At 49.6% G+C, this 21,535-nt stretch overlaps 1 protein-coding gene across 1 annotated transcript in view; it reads right to left on the bottom strand.

The window, feature by feature from the left end:
- The window catches only part of PLXNA2 (plexin A2), a 175,018-nt gene that overhangs the window by 30,826 nt on the left and 122,657 nt on the right, over positions 1-21,535 (bottom strand). The window contains 6 exon segments of the mRNA XM_050911214.1: positions 834-970; positions 4,558-4,675; positions 8,666-8,817; positions 14,920-15,113; positions 15,476-15,572; positions 17,445-17,645. Of these exon segments, the coding sequence (XP_050767171.1) occupies positions 834-970; positions 4,558-4,675; positions 8,666-8,817; positions 14,920-15,113; positions 15,476-15,572; positions 17,445-17,645 (899 nt within the window).

Here is a 21,535-nt window from a genome sequence, read left to right as displayed (position 1 = left end):
GGGAAGCCTGAGCGAGGATCTGACAGGCAGAATCCCTTTGCACATCACACCGCTTTGCTTAGGTTCCCGCACAGGTTGTGCTCACGCTATGAAATGCATACTGCCAGCTGCTTCAGGGCACCTATGTACGTTTGGTACAGGGCATGGATGTGTACGTGATGCACACAGATGTATACTGCATGTATCTTTTTTTAACTAAGCCCCAAGAAAACCCATTAAACCCTGCAAATGTCAACTCTGTGTTTACACTGCTGGGTAAAAAGCAAATTTGCCATAAAATCCCAGAGGAGACTGATGGCTGCGCAAGTTTCTCAGCAGAAGGTATGTGCAGATCCTCGCTTTGCTCTGCCACGCAGAAGCCCACCCCTCGCTCAGACCACTTCTAGGAGGTTGAGGTACCTGCAGCAGTGGCTGCGATAAAAGTAATGCAAGCTGTTGATCTGTGAAAAGAGAAACTAGATGTTTCTTATAAATGTTACGTTTTCTTCAGATCACTTGGGCTGGGGGCAGGTACTGATGACTATTATAAACATTTTACAATCACAGTGATGTTTGTCCGAGATTTTTGGACGAGTTAACATTGTAACAGCATTAAAATGACATAATGGACAGCACTAATACTGATGCAATCCCTCCCTTGCCAAGCAAGACTCAGTCACAGTAAGAGAGAAGATGGTTTCATGTAATAAAAGAGGGAATGGAAGCCTTCAGGGGTTCCCAGATGAATTTTTGCAATGGCTGCATGTTCAACTACGGCAGATCCACGGTGGTGCAGTCCTGATAACCAGGATGTGCACGGCAGGAGCCCGCGCTGGCCCGGCTCAGCCCCTTACCCGTAGAATTCGCAGGTCTGGTTTCCCAGGAGCACCGACACGCGGCTGCCAGCTCCCAGGTAGTGCCCGGAGATGGTCACCATCGTCCCTCCTGACTCCGGACCACGGCTGGGATTCAGAAAACTCACCACTGGAGTCTGGAGAAAGAAAAGCACAAACTCAGCACTGTTGCCTGCTGCGAGGGGAGCTGTCAGCGAGCGGCTGCCCAGGGGCCGTGCCAGCCGGAGAAGCATCATCCCCCAAGCATCTTCTCATCTTTGGCTGAGTGGGGATACCCTTTTTAATATGAAAAAGCAAAACTGGGGTGTGTCCTGGACATCTGAGAAATCTCCTGCTAAATTTTCGAACCCACCTCTGAAAGAGAGACGCGCCTCAACAAGACGATGGCAAATTTAGCCTCGGCAAAAGTATGTCTTTACCTTCAACTTTGTTCTTAAACAAAGGTAAGCTGTTTGCACCGCCGTTTCAAAACCTAAATATATCCCAAGCCAAGCAAACTGCCACAATGGAAATTTGAACCCACATGTTTAAAGTTTGCCAATGTGGTAAAGCACCAAAAAAACCCCACCAGAGTCTGGTAATGGGAAACATTGGACAACTAACAAAAAGGCAGTACCAGCAGCTCCAGCTTAATACGAACCACCAGTGACAGTATTGTGGGGCAGAGCTTGTTTCCCATTGCTGATGGAAAGACGTCCTTGGTGGGCAAACTTAGATCCCACTCGACATTTTATTGGTGATACTATTGCAGCAATGCCACATCTTTATCCTGCTTTGCACCACGATAGCTATTTATCCCACTTAATAGAATTTGCAAAAAGCAGGTACCTTTTTATTTGTTTTCAATCAGTGGATATTACCAAATCGTTTTACTAATGCTTTCACATTACCCTCTTTATGACTCTCACCTGCAAAGGCTGGCAGCCTCCCAGCTCCACTCCCCTGGTACTCCCTGCTTGGCAGCTTGGTGCGTTTGTCCTGTTTTCTCTACTGTTTTCACAATGCAACATGTGTTTTCTGGGTGCCGCAGCATTTGCCAAAGCAGCTTAGACCAAAAGCCTGTTTGACCCTGACTCCTGAATAGACCAGAGAAAAACACACAATCCACCCTGTTGCGGGTAATTATGGAATTACAGGAGAGAAAGACTCGTCCTTCAACTGCTCATGGTCAGCTCACAGCTCTTATCCTAGCTGGGGTCAGGAGTTGGACCCGATGATGCTCGTGGGTCCCTTCCAACTCAGGATATTCTATGATTACCCCAGCTAATGACAATACTAGACAATCTGAATGGTAATAGCAATGGTTACACTAAGTAGGCTTGGGAGCATTTCATACAACCAAGAGCAGTGATTCCAAAATGCAAAAACCTCCAAAGGATGTTCAATGTACGACTGCCCATCAAAAACCTCCTTCAGTCTCCAGCCCAACCCTGGCGACTAATTCCCGAGGTGAATTAGGAACAAGCTGCAGCGCTGTGAACACTCCAGACAGCGAGAGCCCACTACCAGCCACCCTCCTCTTCCTGCCCCATCGCCGGGGCCAGTCTGCTCCTGGGAGCCCGGGGACAGAAAGGAGCAGGTATTTAACACAGCCATGAGGCCCAGCAGTTCCCATACAGACACCAGTGACAGAGCTGCAAGCATACTGGAAAGCACAGCCCTCCTCTGCATTCAAAATCAACTGTAAGCACCTCCTGGCTACAAGCATCTGATGTTTCTGGTGTGAGCATCACCTTGTCTAAGCATTGCAATCCTTGGAAATTCAAAGCATTGCCAAAAATAGAAACTCAGGCTGTAACCCCGAGCAGTCATTCTTGTAAACAAGGAAAAGACAGGGGAGCTGAGGGCCCATCCTAGAGACCTGCAAAAACTCCCAAGGCTGGGGTGAGGCCAGCATCGGATGAGGGCCTGAAAGCTGAATAAGAATTTTCCATCTTCAACTCATGATTTGGTAATAATTATGACAGATTTACAGATCCAAAGTAGCTCCAAGGTTCCACCTCCCCAGATAAAATGGGTGTAATTAAGGTGACAGCATCGCTCCTGCGCGGTGTCAGGCACCAGATGAGCTCACTAAGGCATGAACCCTCTCAGGGTCAGAACAGAGCTCTGCTTTAAGGTACCAATCAATTTTACTACTGACTTTAATGGCATAAACCAGCTGTAATGGAATTTGTGGCAGTGCTAAAGAGAAAAATAGAGGCCAACTAACAAAAGGAAATGATGTGCTATAAGTTTTAGATGCCTGAGAAAAAGAAATGATATAATCAGGGTAAGTGCTGGAAATCAGAAGCAACAATGCAAAGGATGATAATGCTCGGCGTATGCTCACCAGGTTGCTGCAAGGTACTACTCCAAGATTCATCTCCGCAATTACCTTCCACTGGCTCCTGGTTATTATTTAACACAAAGCAAGAGAGCATCCTCCTTGTGTCGCATGGGAACCTGCCTTTCAGCAATGGCAAAGCTGGGGACTATACTGGCAGTGCCCTGCAATGATCAGAGGGGTTTCTGGTATATTTGAGCAAAATGTGGTGATATTTGGACCCCTGCTATGTTGTTGAATAAATGAAATCCCAGGGGAGGGTGTCGCTTACAGCGCCGATAGGGTGGCAGGGGCTAGCCTGATTTATCTCTCAATTAGTTTACAAATTGTGGACAATTGGTAAGCGCTGGCATTTCCCTGCATACAGATTCCACTAAGCACAAAATCAATGTGGCTGGATGAAGTGCCCTGTTTAGGCAAAACTGGAGATATGAGAAACCCCAGCTGCGGCTTTTAAGTTTATGAATCGAAAGGCTGCTAATTAAACCACAGAAAGGAACGACCCACTCCACCAATGGAAGCCCACCAACCCAAAGAGCAGCTCTCCATTAAGTGGATAGAGAAAGTCTACACTGAACCAGCATCCTTGGAGGGGAAAAAAAAAATCCCTGAATATTTGGATGCAGAATTACCTTTCCAGCCCAAAGGGCATCATGGTGAAAAAGTTAAATCTATAGACACAGAAACTAACTCAGATATGTTCAGGTTTCCCAGGCAGTTGATTAAAACTAAGTTTCTAGCAGGACCTCAGTACCTGAGCTGCAGAAGGATGGACTCCGGTGCTTGCTCTTGTGTTGCGTGTTTCTGTGGTCATGCAAAAAGGCCTATCAGTGGCTGTATGCGCACACGCATATCTATAGAAACATCTTCAAAACCAGCAAGGAGCAGCACCCTAGATTCATCCCCATTAACTAAGCACCAAAATAACAATGTCCATTACAAACAAAGGAAAATTTTGAGTGCTGACTCCAACTCCTTGACAATTCCTCATGCACAGAAAGTCCTCAGGTACAGAATAAAGTTACGCTTTGTGTAATGCTCCTGCTAGGATTACAACAGTGCACTTTGGAAGGAGTAACCGAGTCTAGCAATTCAGAAGGTTATCACTATTTTGGAGGTGCAAAGCTGAAACCAAATGCTGTGGGAACCCTGGGTTTAGGTTCCCGCATAAATCTTGTTTATTCTGTAGACCTGTGCGAGCTCTACATCCTGAAAACTGGGCTCTTTCACTGGGCTACTGAGAAACTGTGCAATGCCACGGGGAAAGCATCAGAAAAAGATGGCAGGTTTGGGACTGTCTCCTGGTGTTGAACCCCATCCGTTTGACACGTGCACCCGTAGAGCACGGCTGTTCCCAGGGGGGACGCGTGCTGCCCCCCTCCTCGGCAGGACACTCACCACGAACATGTACTGCTGCGCAGACTTGGCCGTGAACTCCGGCTTGCACTCTCCGATGCACAGGAGCACTGGGCCGGAGCTGATCCCTGGAAGCGCCTGCCCCATTTCACAGACGATCCTGGAAGCAGAAACGCGGCAGTGAGGCTTTGGCAGGAGGTGCCAACAGTGCCCTGTGCGGCTCCACGCAGGGCTGGCTTTCCTTTTTTCTTCTTTTTTTTTCCCCCCTCTTTAACTTTGATATCTGCCTCTTTAGGAGAAGTTAATTACTGAGTCTATTTTTACCCCATGTAGTAATTTAAAGAAAAAAATCAAAATTAGACATAATTATTACAAGCTGTAAACTCCAGAGCAAAGCAGAGCACTAATGGCAATATATTAGCCAGTAGCAAAGTGAGCGCGAAGTCCTTAGAGTAACAGATGAGTTCATTAGGGGAACAGCTCACACTGCAGTCTCCCAGTTAATCAAAAATGAAGCAACCTGCTGTGACGGATGCACTCGACCCCTTAACCAAACTAGCAGTAGTTTGGTACAGGTTCCAAAGGAGGTAAAGGCCTGAGCCGTAGCCGGGCCAAGAACTTCTCTAGTTTCAACCTGTTCTCTGAAAACCCACAAAAGAGCAGAGCGAAACAGGGAGCATCGATGCATATGAGCTTGGGCACCGACCTGCGATTAACATGGCTTTTCCAAGACTCATTTATCAAGGAGCAAAGAAAGTTGTGGGTACCAGGAGACTCATGCATACCTCTCCCATTGTATGCAATGTGACTATGAGCCAACCGCATTATTCCATAAATATGACAGCCTAAGTGAGCCGCCTTTGAGCTCTCCCTGCTAGGCAGCGTGGCTGCGTGGCGGTGATCTCCCCTCGAGCTGGGACGCCTCTCAAGGTTGCTCTTCGAGGCAGAGAGACCTTTTACCAACGGCAGATCTTTGGTAAGTGACTGATATCGCGCATAACCTTGTAGTATGGTAACCTTGATTTGTGCCTTGGCAACTTTGATTTTGGAACTTTGATGTGACTCGGTAACTTTGATTTGTGTCTTGGTAACTTTGATCTGTGCCTTGATAGTTTTGAATCATTGTTCAAATGATTGTGCCGTACAGTAATAGAGTGAACCTTGCCATCGAACTTCGTTAAGTCGCACTTTTACAACATCGTATTGAAATCACTCTTGCTAATACCTTTGACAGCGGTCCTTTCAGTGATCTAAATCACCCATTCGCGACACGTGCTCGGGGATGATAGAGACAGCCGGGGAGAGCAGCCTTTGCAGGGGAGACAGGGCTGGCTAACACAGAACATACTGACGCTGGTAAAAGGAGTTAGTGGCACCGAAAGACACCGATCTCGTGCTCCTCACGCGGCCCAGCTCAGCCCCATGGGCACATCCTGAGGCAGGGAAAGCTGTAAGGACAGGAGAGCTGCTGGGGTTAACCACAGCGGGCCAGGCTGGAAGATGAGGAAACCCTCATTATGCACCCTGTGGGTGTGTAATCCAAAAATCCCAGGGCACTGGGAATGCGTAATGCCTACTGGAGATGAGACCAAGCAAATGCCTGTCATGCCAGCAGGTCTGAGAGAGGTTTTCAAAGGGCTCTCGAGCCATACCTAAAGGGGATGGATGCTGCTTGCTCTCATGGCAACACTGGAAAGACAAATTCAAGAGCATCCTGCCAGGCACTGGAAACCTCAGGACAGGAGTAACCTGCCTCGGGGCAGGCGGGTGCCGTAACGCCGGTGATGAGACACTTGTTGGTGTCTGGCCCTGAGAGCGAGACCAGAGAAAGAGCCAGAGCATCCTTTCCCCGGGTGAGGCTGAAGGTGCTTTTGCAGAGCGGCAGGGGAAAAGCTCGCTCTTCTGCCGATCACGTGCAAATGCATAAAAGGCTCCAATTTGTGAAGGCAGCGTTTCAGCTGCCTTCAGCAGCATTAAATTCACTACAAATAAAATAAAATAAAAAGACTAAAGGAAAAAAGAACCTGCAGACAGCACGCACAGGTGATGCCAGGAGGCCTAATGAAACACATACATGCTAGTAAAGAGCTCTAATGTGAAAGTCCTTATTGCCGCAGATCAAAACGGGTTGCCTAGAGAGACGCTGCCTTTGGAGAACAGGAACTGAAGCATCTCAGCTGTGTGCCTTAATCTGCCACGTGCTCCTCTCTCTGCCTTTCAACCAGACATCGTCCATGCACCTCTTTCCTCTGCCTGCTATTTCATTACTTCTCCTCCGGCAGCGGGGCGAGAAGGCAGGGTTTCTGTGCTGCCGGGCAGTGGGCTAGGCTGGAGGGCTGGCATTTGGGAGCAGTAATCTCTGCTCCTGCCAGCCCACAGGCAAACAAAGCAAGGTGAAGTGATTCCTGACAGCCCATGGGCAGGAGAGGAGAGTGGAGGTTTTCTCCCACAAGAAGCAAGGACCCACCAAGGGCTATATATGGGGAGAAACACCACATACTCAACTATTTGCCAGTAAAGCAGCAGCTGCCGTACAGTACCAGGCATGACGGGGCACAGGACGGGGCACAGGTGACCTGGTACACCTGATCCCAATTCCTGATAAAAGCCAAATTCCCAGCAGGTACCTTGTTACAAAATGATGCATTCGGCAGAGCTGTAGGGTGCTGATTGCTGGGCTAAGTGGCCCTTTCACCAACATTAACCTAATTGCTGGCTGATAGATTGCATGGCTGGAGCATATGGTGAGTCATTACAGTCTTGGAATTCAGTCTGCCCACAGAACCCTTAAGAGGGTCCTTTTATCTGTATTCATCTTTAAAACGCAGCTCTCATGCTAACGCTTGCTGTTATCTGCCCAGGGTAAATGTTTTAATGATGTTAACAAACTTTGAAAGCTCAAGAGCTGTAATTAGAGTCATGATTATAAAATCAGGGTTTCATACCATCAAAGGAGGATAATTTTATAATCTTCCATCCTTTATTTGAAAAATAAAATAAAATAAAATACTGCTCAGCAGAACAGCCCAAACCGCTAGCAGTGGCAGTACTATTGGTGCAGCGCTTGGAGCCATTCCTGCAATAACCTGAACGATGCTTTGCACACCCATAGTGCCCGTCATCCAGTGATCGCATGATATACTGATATACTGCACACATCCTTGCTGTTCGGAAGGGGAGATTAACGTCATTCTTGTCTTACAGAGGGGGAAAGAAACACAAGGAGTGAGCAAAAAACAAACCACCATGTGCTAGTGACAGGTCCTTCCACTATGCTGGGGATCAGACTGGGACCCGCCAAATGCATCTCACCACCAGAGGACAACTGCTTTCAGCCGCTCCTGAAGCTGGGGCAGACCCGTGCTGCTGGGACCGCTCATGGGGCCTGGGCTCCCCCACACTCACGGCAAGCAGCCATGGCCCTACTACACAGGATGGCATCCTGGTCCCCAGCAGGAGAGATCAGACAACCCAAGGGGAGCCATCACATATTGCTCCTCTCCCGCCCTGCACAAATGACCCCCAACACACCCCTCAGCACCTACACCAGAACAACCCCCCCAAACAGCAACAGGAGCATGTGTCACTTTGGGAGGTTGATTCGCCCATCCTCTGTTACATGCCTATTTTCTAATTTTTGGTTGACATTTTTCTTAGTGAAATAAATGAATTGACTCCAGTGGAGGCCCATTCGGATTAAGCGGCTGTCACTGCCTCACCCGCCTAACAAATGGCTGCGTGCAGCCAGCAGCGCCAGCTGAATTTCAAGTGCGATGGGGAGCAGAGGGGGCAGAAAGGCTCAGCGTCAACAGCAAGGTGCTCATCAGAAAAGTTGCTTAGCAAAGCAGGAACCGTGGTGTGGAAGAAAACAAAACACTTAATGAAAGCTTAAAGGGCTGCTTAACCCCCTCAGAGAGCATCCAAGCAGCTCATCCCCTTCTGGTGTAGGAATGGCATGCCCTGGTCCAGGCACCATTCACCTCCAGACCCCTTCCTGCAGGGCTGGAAAGGGTGGAGAGATGGCGCCCGGGGTCTGCATGAGTTATTGGCCTCCTGTGCATTTGCTGGAGGTCAGGGAAGAGGCTTTGTGCAGGCTGGCCAGCCCTGGGGACCCGCGGTGGGGACGGGTGAGGTCTGCGAGGCCACTCACTGTTCTGCGACGACGTACTGCTCGGGCAGGGGCGTGCACTGCACCCCAGCAACCTGCACCCCGTGGGCGATCTCGGAGAAATCCAGGCCCAGGTTCACGCCACGGATGGTCACCCTCGTCCCTCCTTCTGGGGGGCCAGACACTGTCAGGATCTAGAGGGAAACAAACCACAGGCAAGTTGAGCTGGTGTCCCCACAACACCCGTGCTTCTTCAACCCCGTATCGGGCTTGGAAACAGACTTTTGCTTTGCAGGCTGCTCAGGGAGGCTGAGTGCTGCAACCTCCGCCTGCTCCTGCTGCCAAACCCAGCCCAGTGCCACCTTCTCATGACTCCTCTGGATGTCCTGGAGAAGTCAGATGCTGAAATCCATCTGTGCCGTGCTCCGAGAGGGGACGTCAAGGTCCCTGAGCTGGCCAAGAGGCGTGGGCAATGCCATCCCCCAGAAAGCCTTGCAGAAGGAGAAGACTGGCTCCTTCTTTATTCATACAGAAGATGGTAAGTCACCTTCTAGATGCAGCCTGCTGCTTTGGAGAACTTTAACTTCTGCCTTGGCTGTTCTCTGAACGTTAATGTCACATTTTATTAGTAAGTTGGCACCTCAAAAGACTTACAAATGTTAAAGGGTGAGGTGTGTGCTTTAAAGCTGCCTGTTTATAGCCTGCCTCAGCCATAATCATCTCTGCTTCTATAGACTTTCATTAAGGACAATATCCTCTTCAATTAGGAGTATAAATTACAATAATGTATAGTCACAAAATTTGGACCCAAGACTCTCAAACAGTTGTCCTGAATCTGCCACCGGTCTGTTGTTGCTCTTGGGTGAGTTACTAATCTTCCCCATGTTACAGCTGTTATTAATAAATAAACATAATCCATAATAATGCAATTTAATTAATTTAATGGATAAATCTTGTTTACACTTGTTTGTTCCGCCCTTGCCTTTGGCAAAAGACTTGAGCTCTTCAAAACCTTTTCCTTAGCATTTCCGGATGGATGGCTGCTTTTCTTTCACCTTCTTAAGAGCTCGCTGTTCCCTGGACGTGAGCGGGTTAGGAAGGCGGCAAAACACCAGCCCCATCACAAGAGCAGGCCCCGGCAACCTGCTGCACGGCGGGCTGAGCGCGCCCCAAAGCAGCCCCTGCGGGACCCCCTGCACTTTCCAGTGCCACGGGGCACGTCTCCCCCATCCCACCCAATGCAGACTGCTAACGCCATCAGGACACCCCTGTTCCCCATCACTTCTGTGGCTCCAACTTCCCTCCAGCATCTCCCCGCATTTCAAATCCCAGCTGAAGCCATTTTCCCTCTCCCTTGCTTAAACCTCTTCATTTCTTGCTCTCCACCTCTGCTCCCATTTAAGGTGCTGCTATTGAATTTGGCCACACATGCTGGGCTTCAGCCTGCTCCACGCACCCAGCAGAGCCATGAGCTGCCCCGTATATCAAACCACCACCTCCTTCCTCTGTGTATGCTTTAATATCTACCTCCTTCTCCCCTTGACCGCACGACTGAGGTTTCTAATTTATTCACCATACTCTGTCTGTTGTGCCGCTGTTTTCTGTAACTCACACCGCGTAGCACGTCTTGTATCATTTAGCTCGGTGAAGCACTATGTGCCCATAAAAGACAGTACAAAATCAAGTTGTATTGCATTACACCGAGTCCTGAAGGCCTCCACTGGTAATGTTTATATTGCTAGCTGGGAATCACCTGAACTCGGCAGTTCACGTACTTGACAGTTACAACTGTCCTTCGCAGCTCTAGATTATGTTAAAATGCGTTTGCTGGAGCACTTACACCGCCGGGCTTGTTGTCTCATCACTGTCCAAAAGAAGTCACAGTTTGCCATTTCCCAACCTCACCACAACCAGCGGAGCCAACCGGCCTCACCGAACAAAAGAGAGCTGATTCTGTATTTTGAAAATGTCCTGACCTGGAAAATCCCCAATATGGAGCTTCACTCGACCTAGATTTTAGTGGCCGCTAATTGAACAGTTTTGAAGTAACTGTGCCATAAAGCAGCCCCAGGGTTAGAACAGATGCATTCAATTAATTACAGCTGGAGAGATTCAGTCAAAATCGCAGAAAGAAGCTAAGTCTTAAAGGCCCCGTCGCACCGAGCGCTGGCGAGCCCTCCAAGCAGCACCTGCCCAGGCAGCACCCCTGGGGCACCTCGCTGTGCTGCAGATGGGTGGCCGGGGCACCTCCAGCACACCCAGCCCGGGGTGGCTGCTGGCAGCGTGCTCTGCCTTAACCCCCCAGCTTGGTCGTGCCGGGGAGCTGCTCAGGCTGCAGGGCTGGCTGCAATGACAGTCCAGATTTCTGGTCTGAGACAGACAGGATTAGGAAGAAATATTCCCCAATTTCAAGAAATATACTTCAGTGGAGTGGCTTGTCGCTCAGATGTCTGCAGAGGATCAAAAGAACCTGCAAACGGCAGCTAAGGAAAAACAACGCCATTACCAGGAATTGTACATTTACTGTTCAGGGGTCTGCACCTCTGCTGGAAGTTTTTTAGGTTGTTTGCAAAACTGAAGCAGTTTGAAATTCACTGAGATCTAGAGTGGGGTGTGGGAGGCAGGGCCTTTGGTTTTGCTGATCTCCTGAATTACTCTGAGCAGGTCACCTCTCCCTTCTGCATCAGCCTCGCCTTGCATGAAACGAATCAGCAATCCACTGCCTCTAGTAAAGCATGTTCCTGCTGCTCAGGGAAAGGATTTATGCAAATGTGAAGCATTGTATTACTCACAGAAAGGATCCAAATACAGAGACGGAGTGGGTGGTGGTAGGAGCTTGGTTACCCTTACGCTCTGCCCTTACATCATGTAAGGGATGCAGATGCACCACTGTATTTCTGTTGTTGCTGCTTCTTACTTGAAACCAAGGAAGGGACCCCAGGGATCCCCAAGGTTGGAATCCAAGGGATCCCAGGGATCCAGGAGCCCCGATACAGTGCTAGCACACTTCCCTCCCCAGTCTGCAGAAGACACTGTATAACGATGCAGGATAGATGTTCTCAGCCTCACATCTTGCCAGTTGCATGGTTCGGCGTTTCTGACATGAAGCAATATTTAGCCCCCAGAAGAAGTCTGTGCACGAGACAGGGAGACCTAGGACTGGCTGCGAGTCGGATGGGGCTTTCCTTCTGGAGCTGGAGGCAAGCCGCGAGCCTAAGACCGTTCTGCACAACAACCACTTGGCATCTGTTAGGGTGCGGAGCGAGCGCCCGGCTTGCAGAATAAATGGCATAACCCCTGCCCCCTCCCAAAATGTCATCCACCTTCATTCTCTTTGTCTTTTTTCATCCTGCTCTAAGCTAGCTGGATCCCAGCTGATGAGCCCAGCAGGGAACCAGCACATAGGCATTGTCATCCCGGCATGATCCCTCCTTGCCTCTGCCTTAGCTGATAGCACATTCAGAACCTAATTGTTATCTCAGCAGAGCAACTCCATTATTCAGCCTGACACTGCCCCCCCTTCAGCTGTTTGTTGCACTGATGTTATATTAATGAGGCCTGCAAATAAATGAACAGGAGATCAGAGTGCCGCTTGTTCGCAAGAAAACGGATTTTTATTTATTTATTGCTAAGACCACAGACCGTGTGGAAGTTTTACGCTGTTAAAGGGACACTGTCGGTGACGGCTGGGCCTCTCACTCGGAAAAAAAAAAAGGGCTGCACATATCCTACTGCTCATTTACTTTTATGACTATTAAAACACAATCTCTTGCATTCCCTGAAGGCACTGGCACCTAGGAGCCAGGCCCTTGACCTCCGGCTTGACAGAAAGGGTGAACCTGGCCAGATGAAGCAAAAGGAGTGGAAAACAGCCGGTATTAAAGGCTCTTTTAGTCTGAGTGGTCCAGGCTGCAATGCAAGCCCCAGTATGAGACCAAACGCTGCTCCCCAGTCGAGTCTGTCAATGCTGGTGCATGCAGGACGGAGAACGTGTCACCAGTGCCTGCTTCAAACCTGCCAGGAGCAGGTCGGTCCCAGCAGGGCAGGGCGGTCTCTTCCTAGCTTTCAGTGCACAGTTCTGCAGCACTGGACATTGCAAAACGGTACCCAAAATACTGAAAAAACTTGGATGCCAGTAAAAAGGACCCAACAGCGATGAAGGCTGTAAAGGTCTCATGGTCTCCAAGACAATCTCATACACTTTTCGGGAGAGGGAGGGGGATGAGAGAAGTTAACCTGTGCTGTTGAAAGGTTTGGGTTTAGGAATATCGACCCTGCAGGGTTTCTACTGGGGCTTTGCCGTTTTCTATAGACCTGACTGCTCAAGAACTTAGCACAATTCTGTAAGAGTTTTTAGCCTTATACAGTGCCCTTCCCATCAGCGGATCTCAAAGCACACAAAAAAGGCCACCAGTTCCCTCTGCTTTCCCCCTTCTTTTTCTACAACAGTGAAAACTGCAAACTTGACTTTCATGAAAAAAAATAAAAGCTGTGAATTCATAAGGAGAAGGGTGGGAGGTGGAATTCAAGGAAAACCACCAAACACTGCAAGACCTGTGATAAAATCACGACAGCTCACAGCACTGTCAGAGTCAGCAGAGGCCATGGGACAATACATCCCCCTGAAACCTGTATTTTCTGTCGCTGACCCTCACTGTGGAATAAGCCAGTCTGCCAGCGAAAGCACAGACATTTCCTACTCGATTTTCTCATCTCCAAATCCACTCAGGGCAATCTCCTGAGACTCAAAACATCTCCTGGCGAGGCACCCCGTGCTTCCCGCTTTGAAGGCTGAGACACAGACTTGGTTACGGAGACAAGAAATCTGTAACAGCAAAGCTCTGCTCTTTTCTCCTTGGACAGAGACCAAAAGTATTGCTTTCAAGTTGGACAGTGATAAAACACTCGGTGGCAGTGCCATGCCTGCAGCCAGCCGCGAGAGCCAGCCTGGCAGTTCTTAGATGCAAGTCACTTGGTGGCTGGAGCAGAGTGTTTTTCCCCTTCTCTGCTTAGCTCAAGGAGGGGTAAATAAATAAATCTAAGACTTCTTCAATGTTACAACTGTCTGAACAGTTTATGGTGAAGAAACTCTCAGGCAGAGGCTGTTTTGCTTCTTGCATCTTGTAGCATAACCTTGTGCAAGCAGAACAGCACTCAGATAAGAAAACTGGTTTCTGACTACTGGCAGGACAAGGTGAAAATCCAGGCAAGCTTTTAAGGCTCATTTTATCTCTCTGTAAAGGTAGCTATGACTTGCCAAACAAACCAACCAACTAAATAAGGAAAGGACAGACTCTCAACATTTCTTAACGCTTTCACGTCTCTGCACAGTCAGCACCACCACCACCTCTGCTCCTCCGCAGCCTCACAGGCTCCACTCTGCAGTTTACAAAACACTGCACATGAGAAATACCTGCCCATCCAAGGTGTAATGTGGCTGGGCAGAAAGTCTAAGGAAGAAATACCAAAGGCCTGGTAACGTCCCTCCTCAGCAACGTCCTCCTCCAGTCAGCCCCAGCCCCGGCACAGCACCACCAGCCTCTGCGGTTTCCTCCCCTCCTCCATAAAAAGGAGGCTGATGCCTTCCTCCCAGGGGCTCTGAGCATGAGCCAGTTTAGCTAAGCTGGTGTAGAAACTAATCTGAGTTAAGAGGAAACTTCCACATGTACTGGGGTCCTTATTCAGCTGGCAGAAGTTTGTGTGCTGAGAAGTCCTGCTCCTGCCCTGCCAAGAGCATCAGTGCAACAGGCTACTTTGATCCAACATTGTTTTACACCCATGCCCTCCGCCTTCTGCAGTATGGACACACTCCCAGGGCAAGGGAGGCTTTTTGGGGGGAGTTAATTAAGTGAGAAACCAAAATCTTCTTTCATTCCCACCTGATACGAGTGTCACTCCTAATAGTAACGTTAACAGACCGAGTGCAGTTTTACTGGTAAAAATGCTCCTGGGAGACATTTTGCATCCCTCAGTGGTCTGAACAGAAACATCAGAAGCATCAACTATAGACTAATTAGCTCCCTAGTTTAATTAGCATTCTTGCAACAGTCCGTAGCGGTCACCCCGATGCTGGTAGCATCGCCGGCGAGTGACAGCTGCATGGCGGGGCAGTGGGCTGCGCACCCTGGCCATGTGCCGGCGGATCTGCACATTAATTTCTCAGAAAGTAGCGGAGCGTTTTATTCCCTGTTCTTCAGCGCCGGATGGACAACGGTGGGTTTTCAGATGAGAGGGAGACAGACACAAATCCGCTTTGGAAGGAGTAAGGAGAAGGGGCCGGAGATGCGCGCTCTTACCTCGGTGATGCGAGGGTTGGAGCACTTGACGTTCCTGCTGGACCAGTCGAGCCAGGGCTGGGCGGAGGGCGCGCTGCAGTGCGGCCGCAGCGTGCACTTGGCCTCGCCGCTGCACCAGCCGCACTCGAACTTGGGGTCGGCTTTCAGGCAGAGCCCGCAGCTCTCACGCTGGGCTGCGCACTTGTAGAGGTGCACTGCAGGGAAGAGGGGATGGGCACTCAGGACGAAGTCAAGAATTGAAATATTCACATGGACTACAGCTGCTTTTAGACTCACAAGCAAAGGCACACGTTGAGTTTCGACTTAACGAGCCGCAGAGTGGACTTGCACATGTGGTTTCCAAAGCCAAGGCTGTACCAGTGGTGCTTAGTGAGCACCACTATCCGTGGAGCAGAGTGAGCTGCTCTCCTCCAAAGCAGGATCCACCGGGACCACAATGTCTCTGCCTGCAGCCGCAGTGACGGCAGCTAACGCCGCTCTGCCCCAACAGCCACTTTCCAGCCGCCATCGCTGCCCTCCTTCCCATGACTTGAAAGCCAACTCAAGCAGACGTTACCTTTCAGATCCTCCGGGTTGTCAATAACAAAGTTCCCATTCCAAACCACAGCAAAGTCCACTGCTAAGTTGCTGATGTCCATCCCATCATAGAGATACTGAAGGAGAAGATGGAGAATGAAATGCTCGGGGTGATGTATCAGAGACACTAACACAAAAAGATTTTTTTTAAAGAAACCGTGATTATTCTCTGCTTAAAAACATGTGCTGATGTCTGAACCACCACACTTCTACACTTCATCTCCAGGGTCCTGCTTTGACTCCCTCCTCCTCACCAGGAAGAGATAATTAAATCAGATCTAGTCCTTGTGAGAGGTAATAGATTAATTATTCCACTCACAGTGGTTGCTCTTGTCACTCGGTCTCTAGCTTATCAATACAGCCCCTCCAGTTAATCAGACTGGAAGGACTGCTGCCTTCAGGCTATCTTCTTATACAGTCACCATGCACCCTAGTGTGACTGGGAGCTTAAAAATCACGCTGCGCAGCTTTGGCTGATGAAATAGGCAATAGCTGAGAAAAAATAGATGGTGCAGAGAGGTCCTTTCCCAGTCTCTGCTTCAGCCTAGTCTAGGATAGCACTGGCTTGAATTATTCACCTTCTCATGGACATCCTGGGGGCCATGGCTGAGTGAATCTGGATGCTTTAGGCGAATTCCCAGTGTATTCTGAAATTCCCATTATCACAATTAGCACCAATGAGGCCCCATTCTGATGCTCTCTTTAAGTCAACCAAGAGCTGCTAAAAAGACTTAAAAAGGTGAGCGAACGTTGCTATCCTCTTTGGGATTAGGGAATGATGATTAAACCAAAGCAGACTGCTTTGACTGTCCCCATGCAATAGCTGTACAGTTTTAACTTACATTTGGTTGTACTGATTCACCTTGCCCGGGTTTTACTAAGTTGGTGTGAAACTAGATCTTCTGTACAAATGACAGAGCTGTGAGTACAGAATTGCCCTTACATTCTCTATCTACCACTTCCTATTAGCCTAACAGGAATAAAGTGCTTCTCTAATGTTTATAAATCACTTTGGATAGGAAAAGTACTATATAGTATTAATACATTTATTATCCACCAAGCTGCAAGGCCTGAAGACGGCCAGTGATATATAAATATCCAGTGAAATTCTTAAAAATTCAAAACTTCATTAACAATTTAAGACCATCTGCACTGAATATTAAAGCAGACCCTGTTCTGCTGCCTAAAACAAACTGAATGTGCCCTGTTTGCCCGTGGACCTCTTCGAATGCACGGTGAGGAGGGGAAGGACCACAGTCTTCCCTGCCTGTCCTCCAGCTCAAGTGTGCCACGCGAGACCCAGGCGTGGGCTGTGGCTCGGAGGGCGGCCTGCGTTTGCTGTACGTGTTTTGGCATCCCCGAGTACCTGCCACAGTGACTTTGGGCGTTCTGGGGTAAAATCCTGCCAGGTCCATTGGCAGGGCTAAGCCCCATCCTACAGAGGAGAGCTATCCTTCCCTGCCTGCTTCTCCGGCAGCATCATTCAGATAATTTCCCTCTCTCTGCTGCGTTGTGCTCTCTCCCCTGGCAGTTTTCCTTCCCCCTCCTTCCTTGCACCACGCTGCTTTTCAGCATTACTGTATTCATCCAGCTACCGTGACCTGGAATTCGACAGCTACCCAATAAGGGGTCTGTGATTCGCCTTATCTCCCCTGTGTGAATTAGCCTGCTTCAACACCTTCGTCGCATTCCCTCCTCCTCCTCCTCCCCTTCCCCTCGCTGACCCCCCACAGTCAGACAGGGAACCGCCAGATAAAGGATCTTCTCCCGGCCAGCACTATAATGAAACACCTTGCATGCCCACGACAGGTTCCCACCTGGAATTCAGGATTAGTTTAACTCCAGGATTTTTCACTCTCCCCGTGGCTGAGCCCATCCCCTTCGCAGCTATTTGGAGCTGACACCCTTTTTGGGCACCTTTTTGCCACGTTTCCCTCCCGGTCCCTCACCGAGCTGTTCTGGCACTGGACGCTGGAGCTGTTGAAGCGCAGGGCAGGCACGCGGTGGATCACGCCCTGGATGCTGAGGACACACTCGTACCCGCGCTGGCCGGACTGGGGCTGGGGTAGGTTTCTCGCCTTCAGCGTGATGGGTTTCACCTCTCCCACCGGGATCAGGATCTCCTCTGTGGGGAAGAGCTGGGGACAGTCCTAGGGGACAATAAAAGAGAGGGGGAGGTTATAGCGGTGCTGGTGCGTCCGCAGGACTGGCCAGGTCTCAGCCCGCCTGCTCCGGCAGCAGGGCTGATGTCCCAGCACATCCTCAGTGCACAGGACCAGCCACTTCTCAGTCCACCCATGCAACGGCAGGTTAAGTGCAGAAATAAAGCAAGCCCCATTACAGTCCCCCTGCTCTGGGGCTGGCACTGATTTTCTCACTGCAGTCGCAGAAGAAGGAACACCGCTATTCGGGGAATAAATCGAAGGCATCCTCCCTGCCCTGCGCTTGCCGTGGGTTTTATCTGTGGAGACACAACCTCTCACCGTGCCCTCCCGCAGCAGCGGCAGGGCGTTATCAGCTGCTCCAGCCTGAGCCCCGCTGCTCCAGGAGGGCGATGGGCTGCTCCCAGCCACACGCTGCACTCCCTGGGCCGCCTCCTAATCCCATTTCACTCCTTACACACCTCGGCGTGTGCTGCTTCAGAGCGAGACTGATCACCATGGGATGTGCTTCCCTCTCGCTACCAGGTACTGTTCCACTCTGCTTTCTCTAAGCAAAATTACGCCAGTGTGCCATTAATTTCCGAGGCGATGTTAATTTCTGCTCTATCTGCTCTCACCCCTTACCATGCCCTGACACCTCTGGCCTTTCTGAAACGCCCAGCCAGCTCGCTGCAATGCTCCCGTGCTGCTGCACAGCCTTTCCCTTAGCTGGGGGCTGCCTGGGTGGGATGTGTGCCTCCGCCGGCCGCGTGGGCAAGGCATCGGGACCCGAACTGCCCTTTCTATCTCTAAAGCAATGCTCTTCCCTGCCCTGTGCTTCTGGGAAGTGGAGGACGTCCAAGGATGGGAGGATTTGGTTACAGTCAGTATCCAGAAGAGCAGGGACAGGGTTTTCACAGATGGGATTAAGCACCCTAATCCTTATCCCCCTGGGCCTTCTGACCCTCTGTCTAGTCTGCAAAACTGGCCTTTTCTCTTAGGAATCAGCAAAGTTTGGCATGTGCAATAAACTCAGAGCCTCCTCCAGCAAACAGCATTTGTAAAGGTCTTATGGCTTCCAAAAAAGTGGCCATCCTTGGATCTGAGGAGCTAATACTGAGGAGGGATCTCTCACAGAGGAGGGAGGACTGAAACAAAATCTAATTAATTTGTGTACAACTGTATCTCAGTATGTGTCAGCGGGGCGGCTGCTGGGCCGTGACCGGGAGTGCCACGCGTCCCTTCACGCACAGTGAAAACGGCAAAATTATCAACAAGCGATGGCACCTGCAGATCTCCTGTTTGCTGGAGAGACCATCAGATGAGGAGGAAGGCCAGCCCAAAAGATGCCAAGCAAGCTCCGATGCCCCTGGGATCTGAGGCACCGGGTCTCTGCCTTCTTCACAGCACCCTTGGGGCTTCAAAACCTTAAGCCTCCAACTCTTCTGGACACAGGCCCTTCGGGCACCCTAAGCCTGGAAACAGCGAACCCAGGCTGCCACCCTGCACAGGGACCCTGCCAGCCCCACGGGCAGGAGGAAGGTGATGTCCCAGCCGAGCTCTGATTCAAACAACGGGGCAGCAGCAGCAGCGGCTCCTGCTGCAGATCAAAGTCTTTCTGCACCTCCGGGATGCAATCGGGAGCTGCTCCAGGAGTGCATTTTTCTGAGTCAAATGCAAATTCAGAAGTATATTACAGCCACAGCCTTGCAGTACTATCAATCACCCCGCCAGGCCAGAGCAAAGGCATTTCGGGAGACAACCAGAAAAAGCGAGGGACGCTGAGCTCCAGGAGCAGGGAGAGGCTGCTCAGCGCGAATCCGGAGGAGGAGAAAGGAGGGAGTGGGGGCTGAGACAAAACAGCACAAAGAAATTTCACTTCAGGCCTTTCCTGATTAGGGTTAGCCTCTTGCGTGAAAGAGGAGATTAAACAGGTCCTGCTCCCGCAACACCAGGCACGAGGCTGGCTGACAACCACCAGCAGAGCTGCAAATGAACCCTCCTGCAGTACGAGGCCAGCGTGACGGGAGCTTCAGCATCCACTGCGGGAATGAAACAGACTCCTTCCTGAACCCCAAAGGCTTCCAAAACTGACCTAAGGGCGTTAAATAAAGGTGATATTAAATAAAGAATGGTACTTCACTCTTGATGGTCATTTTATAAACAAGTTAAGGCTCAGGAGTTCTCAGCTCGAGGGAGTGAAAAAATGTGTAAGGACAGTTCCTCAGTCCCTGAAAACAGCCTGATTTTTCAGTGTACAAAATACCATGAAACTGGAAGCAGTCTATTAAATTTTCCATTGAAAACCATGTGAAAATATTTCAAACACCTGTGTGATTGCAATAAAGGAGCAAAGAAAAGAGCAAAACGCTGCTTCCTCCAAAACTATATATTCTGAAAACTAAGCACAGCAATTAAAATATTAAGTACAGAGGAGTGTGATTTGTTTCGAATTCTGCCACTATCTGGCCAAAATAATGCAACTGTAAATTAATAGCAAATTTTAATATTGCAGTAGCTCAAGACTTTGCAAGTTGCTGTATGCAAAATAAAAGGAAACTCTCCCTGCAAACATCATCTTACAGATAAGCAGATCTCCAGTTCCCCACAAGCACAAACTAGATGTCTAAACGGTACTCTGAGATGAAGTGCACAAAAAGACCTATCAGTGTCTGGTAATTATATGACATTCCTCCCATAAGATCTCAACATCCTAAACATTATCTCTTCGTAACACACTGGGAGATACAGTTTTTCCTCAATTTATACACTGGGAACTGCAACACGCAGAGACAAAGGCTCTGACCGTCAGAAGTATTTACATTCTGTTTAGCTCTAATTTGCTTTGATCTAATGGAACTAGGTACCTAAGTACCTGTAAGTATCTGACACTAAATGATTAATCCTAAGCCGAAGTAGAAGTTTTAGAAAAAAATGGACTGACATCTCCCTTCCCTCTGCCAAATCCCAGACTGGCATCCCAAGCCCTTTGCCACCCTGCCTAGCAATTAAAGTAAATCATCCGGATGGCAATGCAACGAAAGCCATCCTCACCAGGCTCCCGCTAGGACTGTGTATCCAGGGAGAAAATCCCCACCTCTCACTAATGACCGCGGAGCACGCCAAGCCGTGCTCCCTCTCCAGCTCACAGCCAGACTGATGGGATGTTGTTTCGCTGCTGGCTCAGGCAAGTTGTAAATGAGAAACAGATGCTACCCCAGTTTGGAGAAGCCAGTAGCTTAAACTGCTGCCTCATAAACCTTTTTAGTGGCACTTTTCCTTATATATATTTTATTTTATATCTAACAGGGACTTTCACGGATTAACAGCCAAGGGTGATTTTAAACTCCAACAGCCAGAAAGCGGGCTGTGCTGGGAAGGAAAGAAAAGCCCTCTTCTGCAGTGGAGCAGGTTTACAGGCTGGAAGGGAATGCCACCGTGAAGCTCAGCTCTGAGGTTCCCCCAGACCTTCCTATCACGGATCCAACCCCCAGCTCAGCCTTTACACTACCACCAGCAAACTCCTAAGATTCATGGCGTTTTCCATCCAACCGCCAGCTCCTCCGAGCTGACTTTGCACGCACGTTCCTTCCTCCTCGTCACGCACCGCACACCTGTACCACCTTTTACTCGAGATCTGGCTGCATTTAAGGTTTTGCATTTAACCTCAAAGTCATATCGAGGACCAACGGGAGACAAATGCCTCCACTCCAGAGAGGTCCCAAGCTCTGTGGAAAGCCTGTGTTTGGGAGGAAAGGCATCCTGGAGCCGCAGAATCTTTTATCACATTATGATTGAAAACAAAAAATCTCCAGTCGCATCACCAGTGGGAGAACCTCAGCGCACAGTCCTGAAAATAATGAATATGTTATGGACCATTATCCTTCCTGGCCACTGCC

Source organism: Gymnogyps californianus, chromosome 27 (genome assembly GCF_018139145.2).
Source record: "Gymnogyps californianus isolate 813 chromosome 27, ASM1813914v2, whole genome shotgun sequence".
Lineage (NCBI taxonomy): Eukaryota > Metazoa > Chordata > Aves > Accipitriformes > Cathartidae > Gymnogyps > Gymnogyps californianus.
This window is presented reverse-complemented; position numbering and strand designations above follow the sequence as displayed.